Source organism: Berghia stephanieae, chromosome 1 (assembly GCF_034508935.2).
Source record: "Berghia stephanieae isolate SIO BIC M18660-M18661 chromosome 1, UCSD_Bste_1.3, whole genome shotgun sequence".
Taxonomy (NCBI): Eukaryota; Metazoa; Mollusca; class Gastropoda; order Nudibranchia; family Aeolidiidae; genus Berghia; species Berghia stephanieae.
Window position 1 is genome coordinate 32,672,059 of NC_088360.1, and position 23,495 is coordinate 32,695,553.

The window sequence follows — 23,495 nt, forward strand, 5'->3', positions numbered from 1 at the left end:
ACAACAACAAAATATGAAAATAATATTGTAACATGATGACGTAAAAAGATAAAACTTTAAGCGAGATTTGAACGTTGTCAACGAATTCGAGCATCTCACGTGTGACGGGAGAGAGTTCCAAAAATGGGGGGCCGAAAATTGAAGACTGTTCACCTATTTTACGCAATGGCTTAGGTTTGACAAGGATTGATTGGTCATTGCTTGACCTCAAGTTTCTATTGGGGACATATATGTGTAGAATGTCTTTAATATAGGAGGGACTGTTCGTGCTCAGGGATTTGTAGACAACAGTACAAATCTTATAGGCAACTCTTTTTACAACAGGAAGCCAATGTAACTCACGGAGAAGAAGAGTTGCTGACGGGTATTTTTTGTTATTGCGTACAATGAGCCTGGCTGTGTTATTTTGAGCAACCTGAAGTTTGCTAATTTTGTCTTTAGCTAAAGGACAGGGCCAAGAACAGAGCCTTGTGGCACTCCAAAATTTAGTAAAACTTGTTCTGACTGAACACCATTCACCACGACAGTCTGCCATCGATCCTGTAAATAGGATGTAAACCATTTAAGGGCAATTCCTTTTATGCCGAACGTATTTTCTAGTCTTCTTAACAAAATGTCATGGTCAATGGTGTCAAAGGCAGCTGAAAGATCTAAAAGGCATAATACATTGATATTGTTAGCATCAGCATTACATAACAAGTCATTAAAGATTTTAAGAAGCGCCGTTTCAGTACTGTGTTGATGTTTGTAGGCTGACTGAAAGGGTTGTTCCAAACTGTTGTTCTCAAGATGAGATGTTAATTGTGTAAGAACTACCTTCTCCAAAAGTTTTGACAAAAAAGGTAAATTTGATAAATGATAGCAAATGCTTGCTGGTGACCGTTTAACGCTACAAATACCAAAATAAAAGGCCGGCTTCATAGACATTACTGCTCTGATGAACTGCTTTTTCTTAAGTCAGCTCGGTGATCAGACATATGCAGCTGACAGTGATAAGAGAGTTTATACATGGTATTTATTTGTAACACTTGGGCGACGAGCACATGATGTAATCCTAAGATGTTTTGTTTGTTTTTAAGGGTTTTACGGCGCTTGCAACACGTTTAGGTCATATCAGCGCCAGTAAAAAGGAAGAATATGGGATAGTAAAAAGTTCTAGAATTACAATTAAAGTACACCCAAGAAAAGGTAAGACAAAAGGGAATTGGTTCAAATAGGAAACAGAGGTAAATTCCAAGAGCACACCATCAAAGTTCTTAGTTTGAGATCACCTAAATGTCTCATCCTGACGTTGAGCACAGGTCCCCACTAAGAGGAACACACTCAAATGTTTACAAATTATACACAACATGTAAACAAAACATAATACAGTGCATAACAGAGAGATGATTTACAAAGAAAAAAAATATATTATCTCCAAAAGCTAACTTTACATTTGACTGTTTCCCTCTCAGCCAGGGCATCCGGCCAGGCCAGGACAAAACCCAGTAATCTCATTCCAATACAAAGACAGAAAGCAAGTTGGAAAATTAGGGGATATAAGACACAGTAAGTACCTCCCTGTCCACTATGGGAGGTGTAATCCTAAGACAAAATCATTCATACCATTAAAATATTATCACATTTTTTTTGGAATAGAAGAAACCAAAATTTTTTTTTTTTTAAATAAAAAAATAAGAAGACACTTTTATATTAACGTGATAAATTTTTTTATTGATTATAGAATATTTCATTGCACTGGTAACTAATATGGCATAACAATTATGTAGGTTTTTATAATTTATTAAGGTAATATACATTAACATTCATAAATAAATAATCAAAACCAGTAATTGACGATAATAATATCATATATGTTGCCGGCGTCTCGTTTTTTAGTCACTAGATCAGGGGAATTAGCCCCTTTGAAAAAAAAATTGCTATGAAACCTGTTTTTGCTTTTGTTTGGTTGTTGCTGTTTTTTTGTTTTTTTCAATACATCTTGGGACAAATAAAAATAATTATTCATGGTAGTTATAAATTTTCTATGGGTTTGGTAATCATTTCTATATGCTATCAAACAAAAATGATTACTCTTAGTCATTAGCGAATTTTAGGCACGGAGATAAGATGACAGCATGTCGACACATTTTATCACCGAACATATCATTTATTGGGTTTTTTTTATCAGGTTCAGTGTTGCAACCCTATTACAGACAGTTTTAAACTTATGAGGGATTTTTTTAATGGCAAAATGTGTCAAATTTCCAATGTGCATTCTTTGATTTCGAATCGCTTTTTTGTTGTTGTTGTTGTTGTTGTTTTCAGGTTACACTAATATAGGTATTGGTGAACAATACACAACATTGAAAATAACTTTAAGCAACAACCCACCACATTAACACTAGATCTCAACAATGAAACCCAAAGCATGATTTATTGGTCAGGCTGGAGCAGATATGTATGTCTGTACAGAGATCTTTTTTCTAAATCCAATCTTACCAGGAAGTCAGCATATTATATTATCAGAAAAGATCAACTGACTGGTACAGTAACAGATCATCCTCACCAATGCTGCCGTTTTATTGAAGAATACGGTATGTGCTAATTGGTTAACATTGAATATACAGTGTTTTTAAAATGGCAGAATGGCTATTCTATAAGACTTCAGTCATTGCTGTCCATAATCAAAATCGCTTTCTTTTTGCATTTTTGACTTCTTCTACGCTTGACATTTAAATTTATGCTGTTCATCGGCATTTGTTTGAAAATGGCCCATGCTTTCTAGAAAGATAAAAATATCTAGACTTCAGACAGCAATTTCTCATTTAAAGTGGAATTTGACTAAATGGAGAAATGTCCTGTTTACTGATAAAAGTCTTTTTGAAATTGGATATAAATATAGGAGAATGTGGCTTTATCATTTCAAAGGTGAAAGATACCATCCAGTTATAACTTCGGAGCTTTCTTATCATGGCACAGTATGGTTTAGGGACGGATAATCAGAACTCTGTAATTCAATTTAGTATGAATACAAGGAGGGCTAAACGTAAAAAAAAATAAGGTGAGACAATATTATCCAACATGATAAAGCAATTGCTAATCATTTGAATGAAATAAGAAAGTTTTAAAATGATAATAACATCCCATTCACTGATAACTTGGCCGAACGTCTATGGGGCCACGTGAAAAGAGGACTAAGAGCCCATTCTCACACCAATAACAATGATAAATTGTTTCAAAATTTAAGTGACAGTTGAGAGTCCATTTCAAACAAACGTATCGAAAAATAGACATCTTCCATGAGACGCCATATACATAGATATATCAATAAATATGAACATTTATATGGCGCATTTCCACAGAGTTACAATGCTCAATGAGCTTCACAATGTTTCGTTCATTCATCAGCCAGGCCAGATGTAACTATTATTTTCATTTTATACATTACCAGTCACCTGTTAGGCATCCTTTTGTACCAACACTCTTACAACATCCATCAATGCCTAAAGCTAGGTACTCATTCACACCAGATCGAATATGGTAGCATGCATAAAGAGCCTTACCCAAGGACACAATATTGGGATCAGAATTTTCCACAATCATTGACCATGCTTAATATTGCTTGAAATTTAAGACAAGCCGAGACTGCACTGCTCAGCGACAGGCAATTTTTATCATTTATTAATGTCAGACCAGAAAAATTCTTGGCAACCCTGAAGTCCTTGCAGTTTTAGTAAACTGATTTCCATTCTCTCATGGAGATTTTCTCTTATAAACCTTATTGGTCAATATTTGTTTGGTATCAATTAAGCTTCTCATTGCAGAAAATTAGGCGGTTGTGTTAGAAGTTGAATTTGGGGTTGCTGCTGTTGTTGTTGTTGGTGTTGTTGCTGCTGCTGCTGTTGGTTATCTTGCTGTATTAACTGTGCCGTGCTTTGTTGCATAAAGTGTTGTTGCTGTAATTGGTTCTGCTGTTGAAGTTGTTGTTGCCCTTGTGCTAATATCTGCGGGTAATCTTGGAGGTTGACAGGGAGCTGAATTATTAAATTTGCCATGGGAGTTAGCGCCCCTGATATAAGACTACCATCTCTACCAACAGATAAGTCTCCCACTGACCCAAAATCAGAAAAACTGCTACTATCCAGCCATCCTAATGGTAAACTGCTAACGACTTCTGGCTGCATTTGCTGCTGCTGTTGTAGCTGTTGCTGCTGCTGTTGGGGTGGAGATGGTTCTTTTTGCTTCTGCTTAATTGGCTGTTGCATTTGTTGCTGCTGTTTTGAATGTTGAAGTAATTGTTGGGAGTGCTGATTTTGCTGCGACCGTTGATGCAATCTTTGCAACTGATGTTGCTCTTGTTGTTTCTGTTCTTGCTGGATCTGCTCCTGTGGGCTCATGTTTCTTTCAGAGATTAATGGCTGGAGTCCAACTTCTTTCAATATTTCATTTAAAGCCCCTGAATTAAGATTAACAACTTTTTTTGGTCTTTTCAAGACGTTGAAGAAATTGTAAAAATCCTCATCGCTCGTTGCTGATGTACTCTGAGAATTTGTGGATTCGTCAATCTTCTGAAGTGTAGATTTAGACTGTGTTGAGGCAATATTTCTGTACTGCTGTGCTTTCGAGCCTTTTTTATTGTTATCCTTTGATAGTGAATATCCATTATTTTGATTACCATTAGTATTAGACGCTGATAGGTTGGTGCTTGAAAAGGATGGCTTCATTTTCTGTATTTCTATTTGTGAAGCATAGCTGTGTTCTGGTTTTCTGAGATTTTCTGGAGTCATTCCATTTGATATATTATTACAAGTATTGATAGTGTTTGATACATTAATACTGGAAGTCTTTTCATTTCCACACGAGTTATTAGTGTTTGGATCATTGGGTTTGTTACACAAATTTGTGTTGGGGTCTCCACTAATAGACCACTCTACATTCTTTGTGGGGAGATCTTCCTCAAGAGTAGCTGATATGAGGCTGAGAATATTGTTAGGAAACACAAGGTCTGATGTAGGCGTTGATGATTGCAAGGGAGTGATTTTTCCATCACATCTTTCAAGAGGAGGTCGCAGTTGCAGTTGCTGCTGATGTTGTCTTTGTTGTTGTTGTTGTTGTTGTTGTTTTTGTTGTTGTTGTTCTTGTTGTGGTTGTTGTTGTTCTTGTTCTTGTTGCTGCTGTTTTTCTTGGTTATTTAGTACATGAAAAATTAATTTTACAGGTTTTTGTTGTTTCTGATTCAGTAGTTGTTGTTGCTCCTCCAGTTCTTGCTGTTGCTGTTGTTGCTGTAGTTGCTGTTGTTTTTGTTGTCGTTGCTGTTGTTGCTTTTCTTGTTGTTGAAGTTTCTGATTTTCTTGATTTTGTTGCTTGAATTGCTTTTTAGGTCGATGCACAATAACAACAGGCTGTTGACTTCCTTGTCCTTGAAGTACAGTCTTGAGAGAGTAGATGTTTTGTTGTTGTAGTTTTAATAATTGTTGATATGTCTCCAATTGCTGCTGTAATTGTGGTTGCAATTGTTGCGGCTGCTGATGTTGTTCTCGTTGTGGTTGGAGCTGTTGTTGTGCTTCTAACGGTTGTTGCTGCTGCTGTTGTTGTGACTGCCTCGAATCTAATTCCATGAGAATTTGTTCTGTAGTTTTACAATCTTCATTGTCAACCAGTAGAGATTTTAACCTCTGAACCCCAATGTGATGATTGTGTTTTTCTGGTTCTCGTTCTGGAAAACAGCTTTGGTTAGAAGATAGCACTTTGGATGTTGAAACAGGCTGTAAACCTAGAGCCTTGCTGAGAATTGAAATGTCTATATTATCAGATTCAGAGCTTAAAGTTTGTTGAGGCTGCGAGTTATCTTTATTTGATGTTGCAGCATTTTTGAACAAATGGACAGGCAAGACTTGTGATTGTTTTTCAGTATACTGTGAGGGCTGCTTGGGTATTGGTTGTTGTTGTTGTTGTTGCTGTTGTTGTTGTTTTTGTTGCTGAAGTTCAGGGTTTGTAGTAAAGGCATTGGGAAAAGGACGAAATACTAAACTATCTTGAACTTTTGCTTTGGATTTTGGTAATTTCCTTTCTTTATAAACCTTTGGTTTATGAGTAGGCACCTCTGCCTGAATACCATTAGAATGGAGGTCACGCATGTGATAGTCCATGAACTCCTTTTTCTTGAAAACTTTGAGACACACCGGACAGCCGTATTTACTTGTTTTCAGCTGGACTTCGTAAATTTCCTTCTTGTGATGTGAGAGATAATGGCGTCTTAGGTGATCTTTTCTGATGAATGTTTGGGGACAATGTTCACACAAGAAAGCTCTGAAAACAAAAATAGTAAAAATTATTCTTGAATCATTTCCAAACTTTGATTATAACATCAGTGGACCCGTTGTAGCAGCATTGAAACTAGCCATTCAAATGTACATCATAATTGTCAAATAGCTAGAATTTCCCTCAACTGAATGAGAATTAAAATTGGGGTTTTTAAAAAGTATATGAGATTGAACAAGAAAGCTGAAATTGTATATTGTATATAGAGAACTTTTTCTGTTTGAATATTTTACCTGCATGAGTACTTATGGCCTCAATTCAACAAATTGTAACTTGAGATTGCCGAGATATTGATTTGTTTGGAAGTTTCTTCCAGTATCTTTTCTCATTTTAAAAAAAAATCAAAATTTTGTTTTATTCTTTTTCACTGCATTGTTATCAAGGCATCGTGATCTCTATTATTGAGAGAAATAAAATAAGAGTTTCCAGTTTCGTTTATTTATTTATTCTTTTTTTTTCTGTTGTTTTTTTATTCAGTAAAGCTGTGTTAAAAGGATGGCTACGCTTTTCCAAAGGTGAACATGACATTGATAAGGCATTTTAATCATTTACAAAGAGTATGGGATTCTATATCATCAATGAGTGAGAGTCAAGTTAAAATGATAGTGTGTCATTTCCAAATTTTCTAGTGCAGGTATGTTGTCACTTGTTGTCTCTAGAACATTTTTGTTGCTTGAGATTAAACTTTCTTTCGCATAGAAGTTGGCTTATATACTTTCTTTGACTTTCTCGCATAAATTCTAGAGAGGTGCATTCTAACAACAACAGTGGACTTATTTGCCATAAATTCTAGAGATGTGCATTCTAACAACAACAGTGGACTTATTTGCCAATGTCAGTGGATCGAGAGTGTAGTCCATATCAATTTTATTCATTGACAGAGAGGACGTATTTAAATCTTTTTCTCAAGAGAAGGGCTCTAAATAGCTTAATCTATAGAGAATTCACCTCACAAACAAAAGAATTAGTATCGTCCAAGGTTTACTAGAGAATTTTTCAGACCTCTGTCTACCAAGTAGTGAGTCTTAGATCTGGCAAAAAGTCCTTTGCAATAGACTAGCATCCTCCTAAGGGCGGCAAGAAATTGTAATAGCCCATGTAATATTTCATGGATTTTCATGATTTTGTAGACTGGTTTGTAATTGTTGACCAGTAAAATGCATGACATCTGAAACAATGTAAAATCATAATCTATCAGAGACTTATGTATATGCTTATTATCGTTATTGCTTTCATGATTATTTTTGTCATTAATATTTCATTGTACTATGAACTTTGTACATTTATGATTCATTCGATCTTGACCAGTTTTCAATTACCAGTATTCTATGATAGTATTTTTCGATTTTACATTGCCTTATTGATACATTTTTCCCTGACATTCAAAGTTGTGTAAAACTGTCTGTGAATTATACAATGCAAGCTATATGAGATTCTGTAATTATAAACTATTGTATAAGGTAAAGGATAATTCCTATTAAGCCTTTTGTAAGATAAGATAAGATAAGATATTGTGCTAAACAAACACACCAAGTTGAGAATAGTCTATTGTTAAAGGATATGATGAATTTAGCAACAAAGCACGTTGATATTTGTAAAGCCCTTTGATTATGACTAACAACAAAAAGACTCCAAATGAATAATTCAATTTATCGGTGCATTGATGATCAATATGAAGAAAAAAAAATTGTTACCCACATTCTTTGAATGAGAAGAGTGCAGATTTTACTGCATCCATACAACGTACAATGTGAACTATGGATGCTTAAACAATCATTGATATATTACCCTACCAATTAATTCTAAAAGCAATGAAGGTTGAGATTTGTCTTAATATCTAACAACTGACTTGGTCGCAGAGTTTTACAACAGACTTAAATTTTTTTTCTTTTTCTTTTTAATGGAGTGATAGTTTTATGGTGCATCCTTTAAGTACCTTTAAATATTGTTATTTAAACCTGTCATTAGCATTAAGTTGTAGTTTAGGAAATAACAATTAAAGAAAGACAGCTTTCAATTTCACACTGCAAAATACGTTCATTGTGGTTTAAGATATATAAAATATTTTAAACTTCCAAATATCACAGAATGCCATTAGTCTGCTTGCCAAAAGCTGTTAATCATTCATGCTTTTTTTTTTTTAATTACACATATCATTTTTATGTTTTTATTTATATATTTATTTATTTATTTATTTATTTATTTATTTATTTATTTATTTATTTATTTATTTATTTATATATTTATTTAGTTTTGATTGGCTTTGTACAAGTAAACGTAAAAGACAAAACAATTAATTTTTCTCACAAAAATAAAAGAAGAAAAAAGGAAAAATTGTCACCATCAATAACACAAGTCATGTGTTAGATGAGGACATGATTTATTAAAAAGGATCCCATCGTTGAAAAGCAAATTGCAAAGGATCACATTTTACTTCCTCTACGTATTAGACTCACCTCTCCCTGGAATGGGTAACCATGTGTCTCCTGACATCTTTCTTGGTGGGAAATTCCTTGTCACACTGAGGGCACTGGTGCATTTTATCCTTCTTCTGGTCAGGCTTGTATCGATTGTGGGTATTGACGTGAGCCTTCAGCTCTTCCTGGGTGTCAAACTTTTTCTCACAAACTAAACATCTCAAGGATGTCCCTTCGTAGGCTTCATGCTTGGCTTTGTGAAAAAGCAAAGTTGATCTGAGAATGAAAACCATTTTGTCTTAGTCTTGATTTAAATGCACATGGCTTGCAAGAAAGATAAAAAAAAATAAAAATGAAAAAAAAAGCAATAATGATCAGCTAATTATTTTCAGGTAGTGACAATTATTAGAATTGAATACCCAAACCCTGAGAAGGGAAAAAGAAATCTTTGTGAATATAGATAAGAGGATGTTTAATTCTTTTGAAAACTATACATCAATGAATGGAGTGGCTTTCGTCCTTCATTATTTTATTGCATCTAATTTCAGAGACATTTCTGCATGTTGAAAAACAGAAACTAAAAGTATAATTATTTTTTTAAAAAGATAACTGAGGCCATGATTCATTTTTGACTAATGCGTTCTCCATAATAGAGTATTTTGACAATACAAATTTCTCAAGTTGGTCTGCAAAATATATCATACTACCTTCAAATTTTTATGTGTGTAGTGCTGATGAGTGAGAATTTAGAATGTTAAAAGAGAGGAGATTGGGCAAAAGTCACTGAGGATGGAGATCATATGAAAATTCCCTAACTACAACGATCGTGACGTCAATCATGCATGGCAGAAATAATTATAACAATTACGTAATTTAATACAGCTCCAAAAATGGACATTTCAAACTTTTTAAAGATTCGAAGTGTAGATAACTCCAAATTGTGTTTAAACGAGGCCATCTCTAATTATCACATATTAATCTTCTTTCAAAATCTCTTTCATTGAACAGATTCTACATAACAAAATGTTCAATTTATAAATAAATGAAAAATATATCAACATATCATAAAAAATATTCTTGAAATTTCATTTACTGTAACTCTCAAACAGAATTTTCAACTTAAAAAGAGCAGAAGTCAAGCCATCCGCTTAAATGAGAAGTACAAATGTGACTGATATCCACAAACTGGTATTATGTTGGAGTGAACAAGACGCAGAGATTAAATTTAAACCCAAAATGAACAAAATCAGGAAATTTTAATTCTTTTCAGTAAAAAAAAAATATTTAAAAAAATGAATTATGAATGAAATTTTAATTCTTTTCAGTAAAACCATTAAAAAAAAAAAAGAATTATAAACTTTATTTGCCTGTCAATTTAACTGAAATTTTACCATTCAAACGATGTAATTTTCCAGCAAGTGACTGATCCACACTTATATTATGCCAGACTGAGTCATGAATGTTATAATTCTCATAGTTAGATAACTGTGTTGACAAAAAAAAAAAAGAATACTCAAATAACGCTTATTCATTATTATTCATTATTCGTTATTCCTGCCAGTAAGTCTATTCTTCTTACAAATTTGAATTTATTTAAATCACCAAAACTTTAATTAAAAGTTCTGAATAATATAAAACCAGCTTGCCATTGCAAGTTTTTGTTTGTTTGTTTGTTGCTTTAGGTCTCTTCCAACACAATTGAGGTTATATGAGAGACCGCTGAAACAAAAATACAAGCAATCTAACAAAAATAGTACAAATGTAAATCAAAATCATAACCTAAAGATATCATAAGCTAAATTATAAATAACCAAGAACAAACAGGCAGAAGATTTACAGAAAAAAAAGTATCCCCTGTCAAAAATACAATCACAAACCAAAGAAGCAGGATAGGCTAGTAAAGAGAAGAAGAAACGACATCACTAGCCACACCCATGCGAACATCATAGGTATATGATTCAAGGGTGATGCTCCCATCCAACCACCCGTTGCCATTACAAGGAAGACTTTGGAGGATAACATACTTGTATAGATAGGTCTTGCCACAAATATCACAGCTGTACTGAGTCCTGTTACAAGCATGGACTGACATGTGATTCTTCAGGTGGTCACTACGACTGTAGGTATTATTACAAATATTGCACCTGATTGAAGAAAAGAGAAAACAAAAATCATTTTTAAAATTATATTAAAAACCGAATTTTATAACCTGTGAAATTACAGAAAATGAGATAAACAAATCACATACAATCAAATGGCAATATTTTTCGTTTATAATTCTCTGAGTTATTATTAATATCATAAATGAAATAAATAAATAAATAAATAAATAAATAAATAAATAAATAAATAAATAAATAAATAAATAAATAAAGCTATCATCACAAATTATAACACGAAATGCTCTCCAAAACTTTCACTTTATCTGGTATAGAAATCCAGGATCAATATATAACAATGTAACATCTAAATTCACACCTGAATAATTTTAGCATAGCATGCTGTGAAGAAAAGATCATGAATATTGAAGTTTAAATCTCCGACAAAAAAAAACAAAAACAAAAATGCAAGGTTAAGTTTAGATTCAAATTGTTATAAGATTATCAAGAGGTCATATATACGGATAACACTTTTAATGATGACTGCATATTCATGTAGAATTCCCTGCAAGGCGGAGGACTGTTGGTCACCTAGGCCAGTGGGCTCTAAATTGGTTCACAATCTTCTATCCCCTCTTATATAACTTTGTGACATTGGGCTGGAATGAGACGATTTGGTTTTGACTGGACTTTACTGGAGTCTTTTACTGAGAGGGAAACGATAAAATCAACATAATTTTGGGTGAGATGAGTATATTATCCTTAGACATTTATGATTATTACACAATATTTCTAACATTTGACAGAATCCTGTGCTTCTGCCTGAGTGATATTTTAGTAGATATCAAAACTAGGCACACAGATAAACTGCTCTTAGAATCTGTTTCTTTTCCCCATCTGAAAGAATCTCCTATGTGTTAAATTTTCAAGGTTTTATTCATATATCTATTATCTTTTGATACCCCATTATCATCCTTTCGACTGGTGCGGAATGAACAAAAAAAAGTCACAATAGGGGTGAAATTCCTAAAATAAAAATCAGACTGATAATTTGACAGTCAAAAGTTTTACAAGACTTGACACATTTACATATTGTTCTGATTCTCTCCCATGACTAATAACATGAAATGTATTTTGGATATTGGGTAAGGTAAGAATGAATAAAATCAAAGCAACCTTGTACTTACTTGAATTGCTCAGTCTTTGTGTGAATATTAAGATGTCGCAAAAACTTGACTTTGGAACTAAAAATCTTTATACATCCATCAACACCGCATATATATTCATCAGTTTTTGTGTGACTTTTCTTATGGGCATTGAGAATTTCAAAAGAGTTTGTTTCATATGAGCACTGATCACAACAATACTCCACCTCTCTCTTATCTTCTATTTCAGATTTTGTTTTGACAGGGTCTAATACATTATCTCCCCTTTTTTTAGAACTTGTCACAGAATTGTTGCCATCATTGATGATTTGGTCTGTAGGGGATGTACTATAATCCAATAGAATATCTTTCCTGTCATTACTCCTCGAATTTATACCAGATTCTAGTGAATCTTTTTCATTTTCTACTTCTTCATTTCCTAAAATGCTAGTTATATCTTCTGAAGCTACAACAGGTAAATCAGGTTCTGTCGAATCAGTGAAATGCTCATGAATATTATCACTGACTCCTGTCTGATATAGATCATCAGTGAAAACTTTTTTGGGTCGAGCTTTTTTCCTTCGAGGTCCCGTTTCATTGAAATTTCCTTCTATCTCATCCATTCCTTTGCAGAAATGATTTACTTTCTGAGACACTCTTGCAAAAGAAATTCCACAGGAGGTGCATTCAAGTAATCGATTTGATGATCTGGCCGTATTACGCTTGGTTTTTGATTCAGAAAAATATGAATTTCCTTCCCTCGTTTGTACAGGCTGAATACTAGTTGATGATAATGGGTTCAACTCAGTAATTTCCTTGTTAAAAGTTTTTTGGTCAGAAGCATTTCTTTCCACACACACACCTGAGAATAAACCATGGTTAAATGATTCAATATGTTTATCTATCCTAAGAGTTTTTATGTATGGTAATATTTTGACATTAAAAGATCAGGAACGAATTCTGCATTACATAATATTGCTCATTCTTAATGATGATCATCACCATTTGTTAATATCATCATTATTATTACTTTTATTATACTATTACTACAACAACAACAATTACTACTACTACTACTACTACTACTACTAGTACTACTACTACTGTTATATAATCATACTTAGTTGAAAACAGCCAATATGGCAACACCATATGGACCTGGCAACTAAAATACTAACTTCCCCTCAGTTGTGAATAAACATGGTTGACGACTAGACCACTTGTGTTTTGTTTGTCATTCATAGTACCACACTCAAATCATAACATGGTGTCAGAAGATACAGATAAGTAAACCCTTGCTTCAGAAACTCCATGAGTATATTACATTTTCTATTGCATCGAGCTATTTCTTCTACCAAAACTAGTTCCTGACTAAAGTTCCAAACCCAAAGATGGACTCCATAAAACCGAGTCCCATGAATTTTGAAAGTGGGAACATTTCAGAAAACTGGCGAAAATGGTTGCAGCACATGAAATTACTGCTGACTGGCCCATTAGCAGAGAAAAGCGAAGAACAAAAGAGTAGCTACTTCCTGCTCTATATTGGTGAAGATGGGCGAGATATTTACAACTCCTGGAACACCGAGGAGCAACTGGCAGTAAGTGAAATGATAGAACGATTCACAAGGTATTGCCAACCAAAGAAAAACGTTCCAATGGTCCGCTACAAGGTCAATTCCAGAATGCAGGCAACTGAAGAAATGGTCGATCAGTTTATTACAGATTTGAAGATTCTGGCCAACGATTGTGAATTTGGAGAAATAAAAAATTCACTCATCAGAGATCGCATCATATTTGGGACAAATGATGCCAGAATAAGAGAAAGACTACTTCAAGAGGGAGATGCAGACTTGGAGAAGGCAAGTGACACCGCAAGAGCAATGGAGACATCAAAACAACAGATTAGTAAGTTTCAACAAACAACAGTGTACACCTTAAAAGAAAAGAGTAAAACCAAGCCAGATGAAGAAAGACAGAAGGCAAGAACACATCTAAAGCAGAATTACAAACAATGTCAGAAATGTGGTGGGCAGATGCACCCCTTTGACCAATGTCCTGCCAAGAATAAGATTTGCAACTATTGCGAGAAACCGCACCATTTCAAGAAAATGTGCAGGAAACTAAAGTACGATAACAACAGAAAAAACATGAACAATTTTGAACTTGAAGATGAAGACGAAGACTTACATTTTGAAACATTGCAAATACAGAGCCTGAAAGACGAAGTATTCACCTCAATAAAGATAAAACTTAACGAGAAGAAGACTGCTACTTTAAAGGTGAAAGTTGATACCGGTGCACAAGGTAACGCCCTTCCACTAAGAATCTACAAAAAACATGTACCCAGATGATGTCGACAAAGAAGGATTACCAAAATCACTCCAGCCTTCCTCAAGAACATTGATGGCATACGGCGGTCACCAAGTCAAACAATTTGGAACAGTTACTTTTCCCTGTTCGAGTAAAGACAAATACCAAAATGCCTTATTCTAAGTCACAGAAGATGAAGGAAACACAATCTTAGGACTGCCAACAGCTCAAGCACTCAATCTAATCACAATTAATTGCCAACTTAAAAATGAAAATTGTGAAGAGAAGATCAAGAACAGATTTCCAGATACCTTCAATGGTATTGGCAAATTCCAAGGCCAATATCACATCAACATTGACAAAAATATTCCACCAGTGATACATGCTCCAAGAAGAGTCCCAATTATCCTGAAAGACCGAATAAAAGAAGAATTGGACGAAATGGCAGAAAAAGGAATCATCAACAAAATCAAAGAAGGTGAACCGACGGCATGGGTCAACAGCCTTGTCTACAAAGAAAAAACTAATGGCAAACTAAGACTATATCTTGACCCGAAAGATCTAAACAAGGCTATACTGAGAGAACATCATGCCATTACAACACTTGAAGAAATCATACCGAAACTCAATGGTGCCAAGTATTTCTCCATACTTGATGCAAAAGCTGGATACTGGAACATTGAACTGGACGACGAATCCAGTTACCTGAGAACCTTCAATACCCCTTTCGGCAGATACAGATTCTTGAGAATGCCATTTGGTCTGAAAATGAGCCAAGACATTTTTCAAGCCAAGATCGATCAGACTTTTGAAGGATGCAAAGGCGTGATTGGAATATCAGACGATATTGTGGTACATGGGGAGACAGAAGAAGAACATGATGCCAACCTCAATGAGATGTTGAAAAGATGTGAAGCCACCGGTTTGAAACTGAATCCAGAAAAGTGCAAAATAAAACAAAAAAGCATCAAATTTTATGGCATCATATGCTCAGAAGATGGTATAAAACCAGACCCTGCAAAAGTAGCAGCTCTCAAGAATATGAAGCCACCACAAACGCCCCGAGAACTACAATCATTCCTAGGACTGACGACATACATGAGCACATTCATTCCAAACACCAGTGACCTTACTGCACCTCTAAGAGAAATCCTGAAAAAAGACAGCGATTTTTGTTGGAATGCTACAATGCCAGAAGCTTATGACAAAATCAAAGAGGCTTTATCTGAAAAAGTAACACTTGCATACTTCGACAGCAGGAAATCAATCACGGTCCAAGTAGATGCATCACTGAAGGGGTTAGGGGCCACACTTCTACAAGAAGGTCTCCCTGTTGCAATCGCCAGCAAATCCCTCACGGAAGAGGAAACAAGATATGCCAATATAGAGAGAGAAATGTTGGCTGTCGTTTATGGCTGCGAGAGATTCCACACCTATCTATGTGGACAACAATTCATTGTGGAAAGCGACCATTAACCCCTTGAGTCCATCCAACTCAAACATTTGAAGGCAGCACCACCCAGATTGCAACGAACGCTGCTTAGAATTCAGCCTTACAACTTGAAGATAAAATATGTTCCAGGCAAGGAAATGGCAATTGCAGACCCACTGTCAAGAATCTCTCCACAAGAAATGAACCCTATCAACGACCTGAATGTTCAAATACATTCCCTACTTTCAGAATTCAGCAATGACAAGCTTCAGAGGATCAAAGAGGAAGTCGAACAAGACACAGAACTAAATGCTCTCAAGCATACAGTTTTCACTGGATGGCCAGAGAAAATTCAAGATGTTGACTACCTCTGCAGACCCTATTGGAACTACAGAGATGAAATCAGCATAGAGGAAGGTATTTTGCTAAAAGGCAGAAGAGTTATCATACCCAAAACATTACAGAAAGAGATCCTTGAAACACTCCATAAACCACACCTGGGGGTTGAAAAAACTCAACTAAGGGCACGAGCTTCAGTGTTTTGGAGAAACATAACCAGAGACATAGCAGAAATCACGAAAGAGTGTAAAACATGCCAAGCTTACCAACCATCTCAAAGGAAAGAACCTCTCATCCCTTCTGAAGTTCCACCCCATGCATGGCACACAATAGGTACAGACCTGTTCTACCTTGATGGAGAAGAATACCTTTTGGTTGCAGATTACTTCACAAAGTTTCATTTTGTAAGGAAGATTCCGCAAAACCAAAGCACTAGCCAAAAAATAGTGACACTAACGAAACAAATCATTAGTGAACATGGGATTCCTGTAACCATAAGATCAGACAATGGTCCTCATTTTAGCGGGAATGCTACAAAAATTTTACACAAAATTATGGAATCCGCCATGACACAAGTTCACTTCACTATCCACGTAGCAATGGATTCATAGAGAGCCAGGTGAAAATAGTGAAACGTACACTCAAGAAAGCACGTGAAACAGCATCAGATCCATTCATGGCCGTGTTAACTCTCAGGACAACTCCGATTGGCAATAACACTCCATCACCTGCACAACTACTCTATGGCCGACAACTGAAAGATGATTTGCCAATCTAGGAACCAAAAGCCATCTTGAGAATCGGCAGAAAATCCAAGAACACTACTACAATAGATCAACGTATCAACTCCCAAAATTATCAATGAGACAGCCAGTAACCTACCAAAACAAATCGACCAACAGATGGCAACAAGGTATCATAATGCAGAAAGACGAACATCCCAGATCGTACCTTGTCAGAACAGAAAATGACAACATCATTCGACGAAATAGGCACCATCTACGTCCATTGCCAAATCCAAATACAGCAAGACCAATATCGACATCTAGTGCCAATCATCAGATGGTACAGACAACGGCAGCACAGGTCGAGCTCCCATGCTCACCTGTGCCCGAACAGAACAAGCACGAGCGCTCTTCTGTTCGTGAAGACAATCTGTCTTCACAGGAACACAACACACAGACAAACAAAAGTAAATCACCTTATATAACTAAAAGTGGTCATACTGTTAAGGTTCCACAGACTTACAAATGATAGGCATGGCCATTTAGCATGAAATATGATTGAGAATACGACCACTAACACGACAGACTTGCAAACACTAGATGCAAATATACACTAAAATAAGCCGCTAGGGCATTGGATAGGTTTTACATTTATCATAATTCAGTCAGTAGTTTAGAAACAGAGGAAACATCTTTTCACAGAAGAATAAAATGAAAAACGTTGACTATAATCTCAACATTATAATGTTGTTGGAAAGGGGGATGTTATATAATCATACTTAGTTGAAAACAGCCAATATGGCAACACCATATGGACCTGGCAACTAAAATACCAACTTCCCCTCAGTTGTGAATAAACATGGTTGACGACTAGACCACATGTGTTTTGTTTGTCATTCATAGTACCACACTCAAATCATAACACTACTATTTCTACTACAGCTACTGCTAATATCATCATCATCACCATCACCCTCATTATTATTATTATTATTATTATTATTATTATTATTATTATTATTATTATTATTATTATTATTGTTATTATTATTATTATTATTATTATTATTATTATTATTATTATTGTTATCATTATTATTATTATTATTATTATTATTATTATTATTATTATTATTATTATTATTATTATTATTATTATTATTATTATTATTATTATTTTCATGAACAACATACCATGTCGAGAACTCTGAGGTACAAGGATTTCCTTCCCCAGGACCTTTGCATAAGGTGCTGAATACCAAACTAGCAATTCTGTACCAGCAGGGACATTCTGGTTGGAAGCAAAATATCAAACACCGTTTTCTTTAATCTGAAATTCACTTATGTGTTTACAAGAGCTCTAAACTAACGCGATTAAAATCAAGAAAGAAATATCAATTCTAAAACCTAATACTGCATTAACCATCTTTCATGATTTTTAAATGATATTTCTAAGATCAAATATTGGACACATTGAAATTAGTGACCATAAAAGTTAGGACATGCATTTCAATGAAAAAAGTATAATAAAGGAATGCAAACACAAGTGTTCAGTTTTGATTGAATTGTTTATTTTGCCCTGTTGAAGTTACCTTTTGGGGTTTTTTTTTTTTTTTCAAAATAATTTTTATCCAAACAATTTTCAATTAGATATATTTCATATTACACCCTCGCCCGGTATAGTCAGTTTTATATAAATAGAAAGAAAAAAAGGAAGGAGTGAATTCACAACAGCTGCCATTGGAAAAAAAAATATGTTAAAAAAAAAATAACCCCGTCTGTTAATAATTATTTCATCAGCCATAATGTTTATGATAATTTCTATGAATTTGGGGTAAAGAGTGACCACCAATTCAGCTTGAGCTTAGGCTTACCTTAATTGTAACAAAATATACAGCACCATCTTTCTGGAATGCTGCCAGGTTTTGCATGCTGAAATCTTTGGTAGCTCTGACAAACATCATCCAGTTACATTTTGATTCATCTGACAAACACATGTAGGACATCTTCCCATCCGAATCTGTCAGCTAATTAAATATAAAATAAAAAATAGAAATATTGAAATTTGCTTACACTCTTTTAATATCTCATTGGAGCAAGTACAAATAAGCACATCAATTTAATGCTAAAATCTTGTCATTCTCTAAAATACCATCAAAAACTCTATAAAAATAAAGATGAACACTAGTACTGTGTATTTAAATGAACACCATGCTCAATACTTTATTAAATCCCCAGAATGCCATACAATATAAAACCAAATTTTCATTTCCTACAATATAAATCACCTGTTAGGCATCCTTTTTGTACTTGTACTCTTACAATATCAGTTACTACCTTTATCTAGGTAATAATTCAAACCAAACTAATGTGGTGTGATGGGTGTAAAGTGCCTTATCCAAAACACAAGCCGGACCCAGAATTTTGTAGTCTTTGTCACCCATCCAGTCACTGACCATACTCAACATTATTTTAATTTATAACAAAACAAGCACCATTATGCTGAGCCAGCAATGGCACAAAACTCAATAACTCATGAATTCCATGTTGGCCCGTCACCTCAATACAGTATTAAGTAGGGATAACTTTAGTCTTGGAGTAGGAAATATGAGTGAGATTAATATACTTTATCAAAAGAATGACTATCATTCTGCAAACTGTAAAAAGTATGTAATTACTGTGATTTTTACTTAAAATTCAATGTTCAATATAAATTTAATCTCGACACAATACTGTTTAGAGATATTTAGTTACAATTGTGCACAGCAGGGCCAAAGAGACCTATTGGGGCACTACAGATGTCTCCTAAAATAGTTCATTGGCAAAGTCATGAAGAATCATGCTTTTAGCAGAGAGCACTAACCGATACGTCATAAACTCAGAGCCTGTTATACTGACCAAAACAATATGCCACAATAGAGGGCGATGGCTACCTAAAGAAAGTAAATAGTGAGTTGTTTACAATCGTACAGCCAATGGGATCATTTAATTTGTTTCTTTGAATGCAACAACTTACTTTTCACTTTCATTTTGTAATCATCACCCTGTATTGTAATGTAATTCTAGGCATATGTCAGTCTTTAAGGTAGCAAAGGCCAAGCACTAACACAAAACAGTGAACTCAGAGATCAGGGCTTCACAACCTAAAAAAAAACAATAACATCTCAACTGAGATAAAATAAAGAGGCAGAACCCTTTTAAATACAAAAATAACTGAGTACTCTATCGTCTTAAAAGATTTAATAAAAAGTATGGTTATTTCAAGGATTTCCAATTTATTCTATGTTTTAAAACACTTACTCCATACTCTATGTTGCCCTCAGCAATGTAAGGCTTGTTTGGAACCAGCACACCCTCCATAGGACCAAATTGTGTCCGAGCTTTGATCACCTTTTTGGCAAAAACTCCATTCTTGCCTAGAAAAAAAAGACAAGAAATCATTTTCATATGATTTTTAAAATTAATTTACTAAAGACCACCATTTAACCTAAAACTACTCCCATATGTAATTCACATAAATCACAATTCATACCGCAACAAACGTCAGAAAATCCCTACCCAAAACTACGTCAAACACCTTTTTACATAATCAACAACACAGAAACTCTCTCTCTCTCAATAAAGGCATGTCAGGCAATATTTAGAACACATAAGCTGTAAAAGTATCATTTACGATTATTCAGACTACAGTGTTGTCACATTCTAAAATATTACAAACTTTGAACTTATGAGTACAATACACTATTTAAATTTGTGCACTCCTCCCCACGAGCGCTAATAAAATTAACAATTTTTCTTGGGTCGATTTGTTGGATTGAGTCAAATTCTATGCTATCATACACAATGACAGATGATTGCATGAGTATAAAAATATACGAACATGCCATCAACTGGAGACATTTGTTACTATCTGCATATAAAAATTATTAAGGGAGTCTTAGATCAATGATTTAAAATACCTAACATGTAAAAAGTATTAAATGAAAATCAATATAACTATAACAGCTTTGAAAAAAAACAGAACAAAATACATAGCACAGAGCATTTTGGGTTCAAAACCCCACGACGAAAACAATTAAATAATTATTTTATTTAATTGAGCTTTTATATAGCGCAATATCCACTAAACGTGCACAAAACGCTTTACAAGGGGTCCCTGGCCAACAACATTTAGCATGAAGGATGGGACACAACGCATGTTAGGCGATGTTGCATTTTTTTTTTCGGACAGAGACATTGTTCGGCCAGGTACTTATTTTACACTTGAGTACAGTGAGAGAATGTGAGCAAAGAGCCTTCTCCAAGGACTCAACTACGCACCGAGCGAGGCTTGAACATTAGACCACATAGCCGCACAATACTTGATGTAGAACCCAAAGAGAGACGAGAGAAGAAGTCTAATTACATCTGTGATGATCATTAAAACAAAATTGCCTACCCTGATTTGAAGTATGAACTCCTCTACCTTTGACAGACTTCAAAAATGACAAAATTTTTGGCAAGGACAGGACAGCTCTAGATGGCAGCTCATTGTCAAGAGCTACCACCATTTCTCCACCATGGATAAAACAATCTCCAAAATTGTATGCACAACATTCCTCACACCCTTTACGAATTTGAAAAGGAAACAAACATATACTTGGGTTAATTATGATAAATTACATTGGGATTGCAGAGACGTGAAAAGTATTGATTGGGCTTTTTTTTTTTTTACTATCAATATATTATTGCAGAAAAAAAATTTTTCTCATCACCAATGAAAGATAATATTATGATGAGGTTCCTAAGTCATGACTCATTCTATTCTTTCAATATGTGGTTATGGATTTTGCTTCTTTATATATATAATTAAGTCTCTGGTGGCCACCATGATAAAAAATTGAAAAAAATTGTTCAATTTTCTATTCTTCTTCATGATTGAAAGGGGGGAAGGGGGGGGGGGTGCATGTAGCTGCAGTTTACCCTTACGGCCCAGTGACTCTGACTTCTGCCTGTTTTTCTGTTAGGATGTGCTTCCTTAGACTTTAGTCATCCAAGAGTATTTTTTTTTCCATTCATATGATCTCGAGAGTTAACAAAATTTATTTAACAAATATAAAATAAAATAAATTTCAAAATTGGTATGAAAAGTTGAAAAGTAATAAGACATAAAATTGTAAGCAATGGATGAAAATAAAAAGCTTGTAGCTGTTTTACAAATACAGTACTTACAAACTGACATGGAAGCAAGATCATCTTCCTTCTTTTCCACTTCATTGTGCACCTTTTCACTGGTCGGATAAAAGTCATCTAAATCAAGGGTCTTGGGAAGATGGTCAGCAGAGCCATCAACATGAAAGGTGTCCCTGATTTTTGAAAAATGTTTGAATTATCAATATATATATTATATATATATATATATATATATATATATTTGTGTGTGTGTGTGTGTATGTGTGTGTGTGTGTGTGTGCGTATACTTCCTGATGAGAGCGAATGCTCAAAACAATATGTATGGTCATTCATCCCATTGACCTAATTGACCTAATCCCACTCTTTCAGCTGTGATCAAGGGATGATGACAGCAGGTTTAGGTTAAGGATACAATGAAATGGTTCTACTCATACTTAACACTTAATAAGAGCCACTCCATAGACAACAGATATATATATATGTGTGTGTGTGTGTGTGTGTGTGTATGTGTGTGTGTGTGTGTGTGCGTATACTTCCTGATGAGAGCGAATGCTCAAAACAATATGTATGGTCATTCATCCCATTGACCTAATTGACCTAATCCCACTCTTTCAGCTGTGATCAAGGGATGATGACAGCAGGTTTAGGTTAAGGATACAATGAAATGGTTCTACTCATACTTAACACTTAATAAGAGCCACTCCATAGACAACCCCCCCCCCCCCCCCCCCCCCGAAAAAAAAATAAAAATAAAAATTCGCGTCTATATATCCAGGCCAAGATTATGTAGCTGGGGAGGGACCACCGATTTAGGAAAGACCCTATCCTATATATAGCATTGATAAGACTATAGTTGATAAATTAAAAATTATGTTATTGAATTGCCATGGAATTTCACTACCCACGGCATAATAACAATGATGAAATGTTTGCATGAGTTTGCGAGTATCAGTCTCAGGTGAATAAAATGTAAACACTCTTTGACTTGAGATGTGAGATTTCTTTTTTTTTTTATTCTTCATTTTAAATGGGTCGGATGAGGGGGGGGGGGGGAGGAAACTTTTACTGTATATTTTTCATTCTAGCCGTTACAAAAATACTGACGTTTACTTTTACAAACATTTTGAAATTTTACCCCAGAGTCCGATTCCCCCTCACTCTCTCACCCATTACTAAATTATTATCTTTTTTTTTTTGATTGACATAACAATAGATTTGAAACCAAATACGTTCGTCGATTTGACGAGGAGTCTTTCAGTTTCAAGGTCTTGAGACTTGAGAGTGAGAGAACCTCACTCTTTATCCCTACCGGAACCTCCATGCATATTTTGGAACGGGGCCTTTTCCGGGGTTTTGTTGGTATACTAAACGTTACATTAAAATACACATCAACTATACGGCTCGTTAAAACAAAATGATCACAGGCCTTATAATCAAATTACCTGTTTTCCATTGGATTCTTCGAACATCAACGTCTATCTCTTCGGTTAATTATGGAACTTGCCCTCCCTTGGCCGAACACCACCATCTTTTGTCGAAACAAGGGTAATAAC

At 34.8% G+C, this 23,495-nt stretch overlaps 1 protein-coding gene across 1 annotated transcript; it reads right to left on the reverse strand.

Annotated features, from left to right (window-relative positions):
* Positions 1-1,685: 1,685 nt before the first annotated feature.
* LOC144972107 (uncharacterized) lies at positions 1,686-23,493 on the reverse strand. Its single transcript, XM_078913197.1, has 10 exons — positions 23,385-23,493; positions 21,982-22,115; positions 21,209-21,376; positions 20,071-20,186; positions 18,645-18,797; positions 17,965-18,061; positions 12,007-12,826; positions 10,745-10,864; positions 8,760-8,996; positions 1,686-6,291 (listed from the first exon to the last, which is right to left on the reverse strand). The coding sequence occupies exons 1-10, from the start codon at positions 23,393-23,395 to the stop codon at positions 3,798-3,800; spliced, it is 4,350 nt and encodes a 1,449-aa protein (XP_078769323.1). The 5' UTR covers positions 23,396-23,493; the 3' UTR covers positions 1,686-3,797.
* Positions 23,494-23,495: the final 2 nt, after the last annotated feature.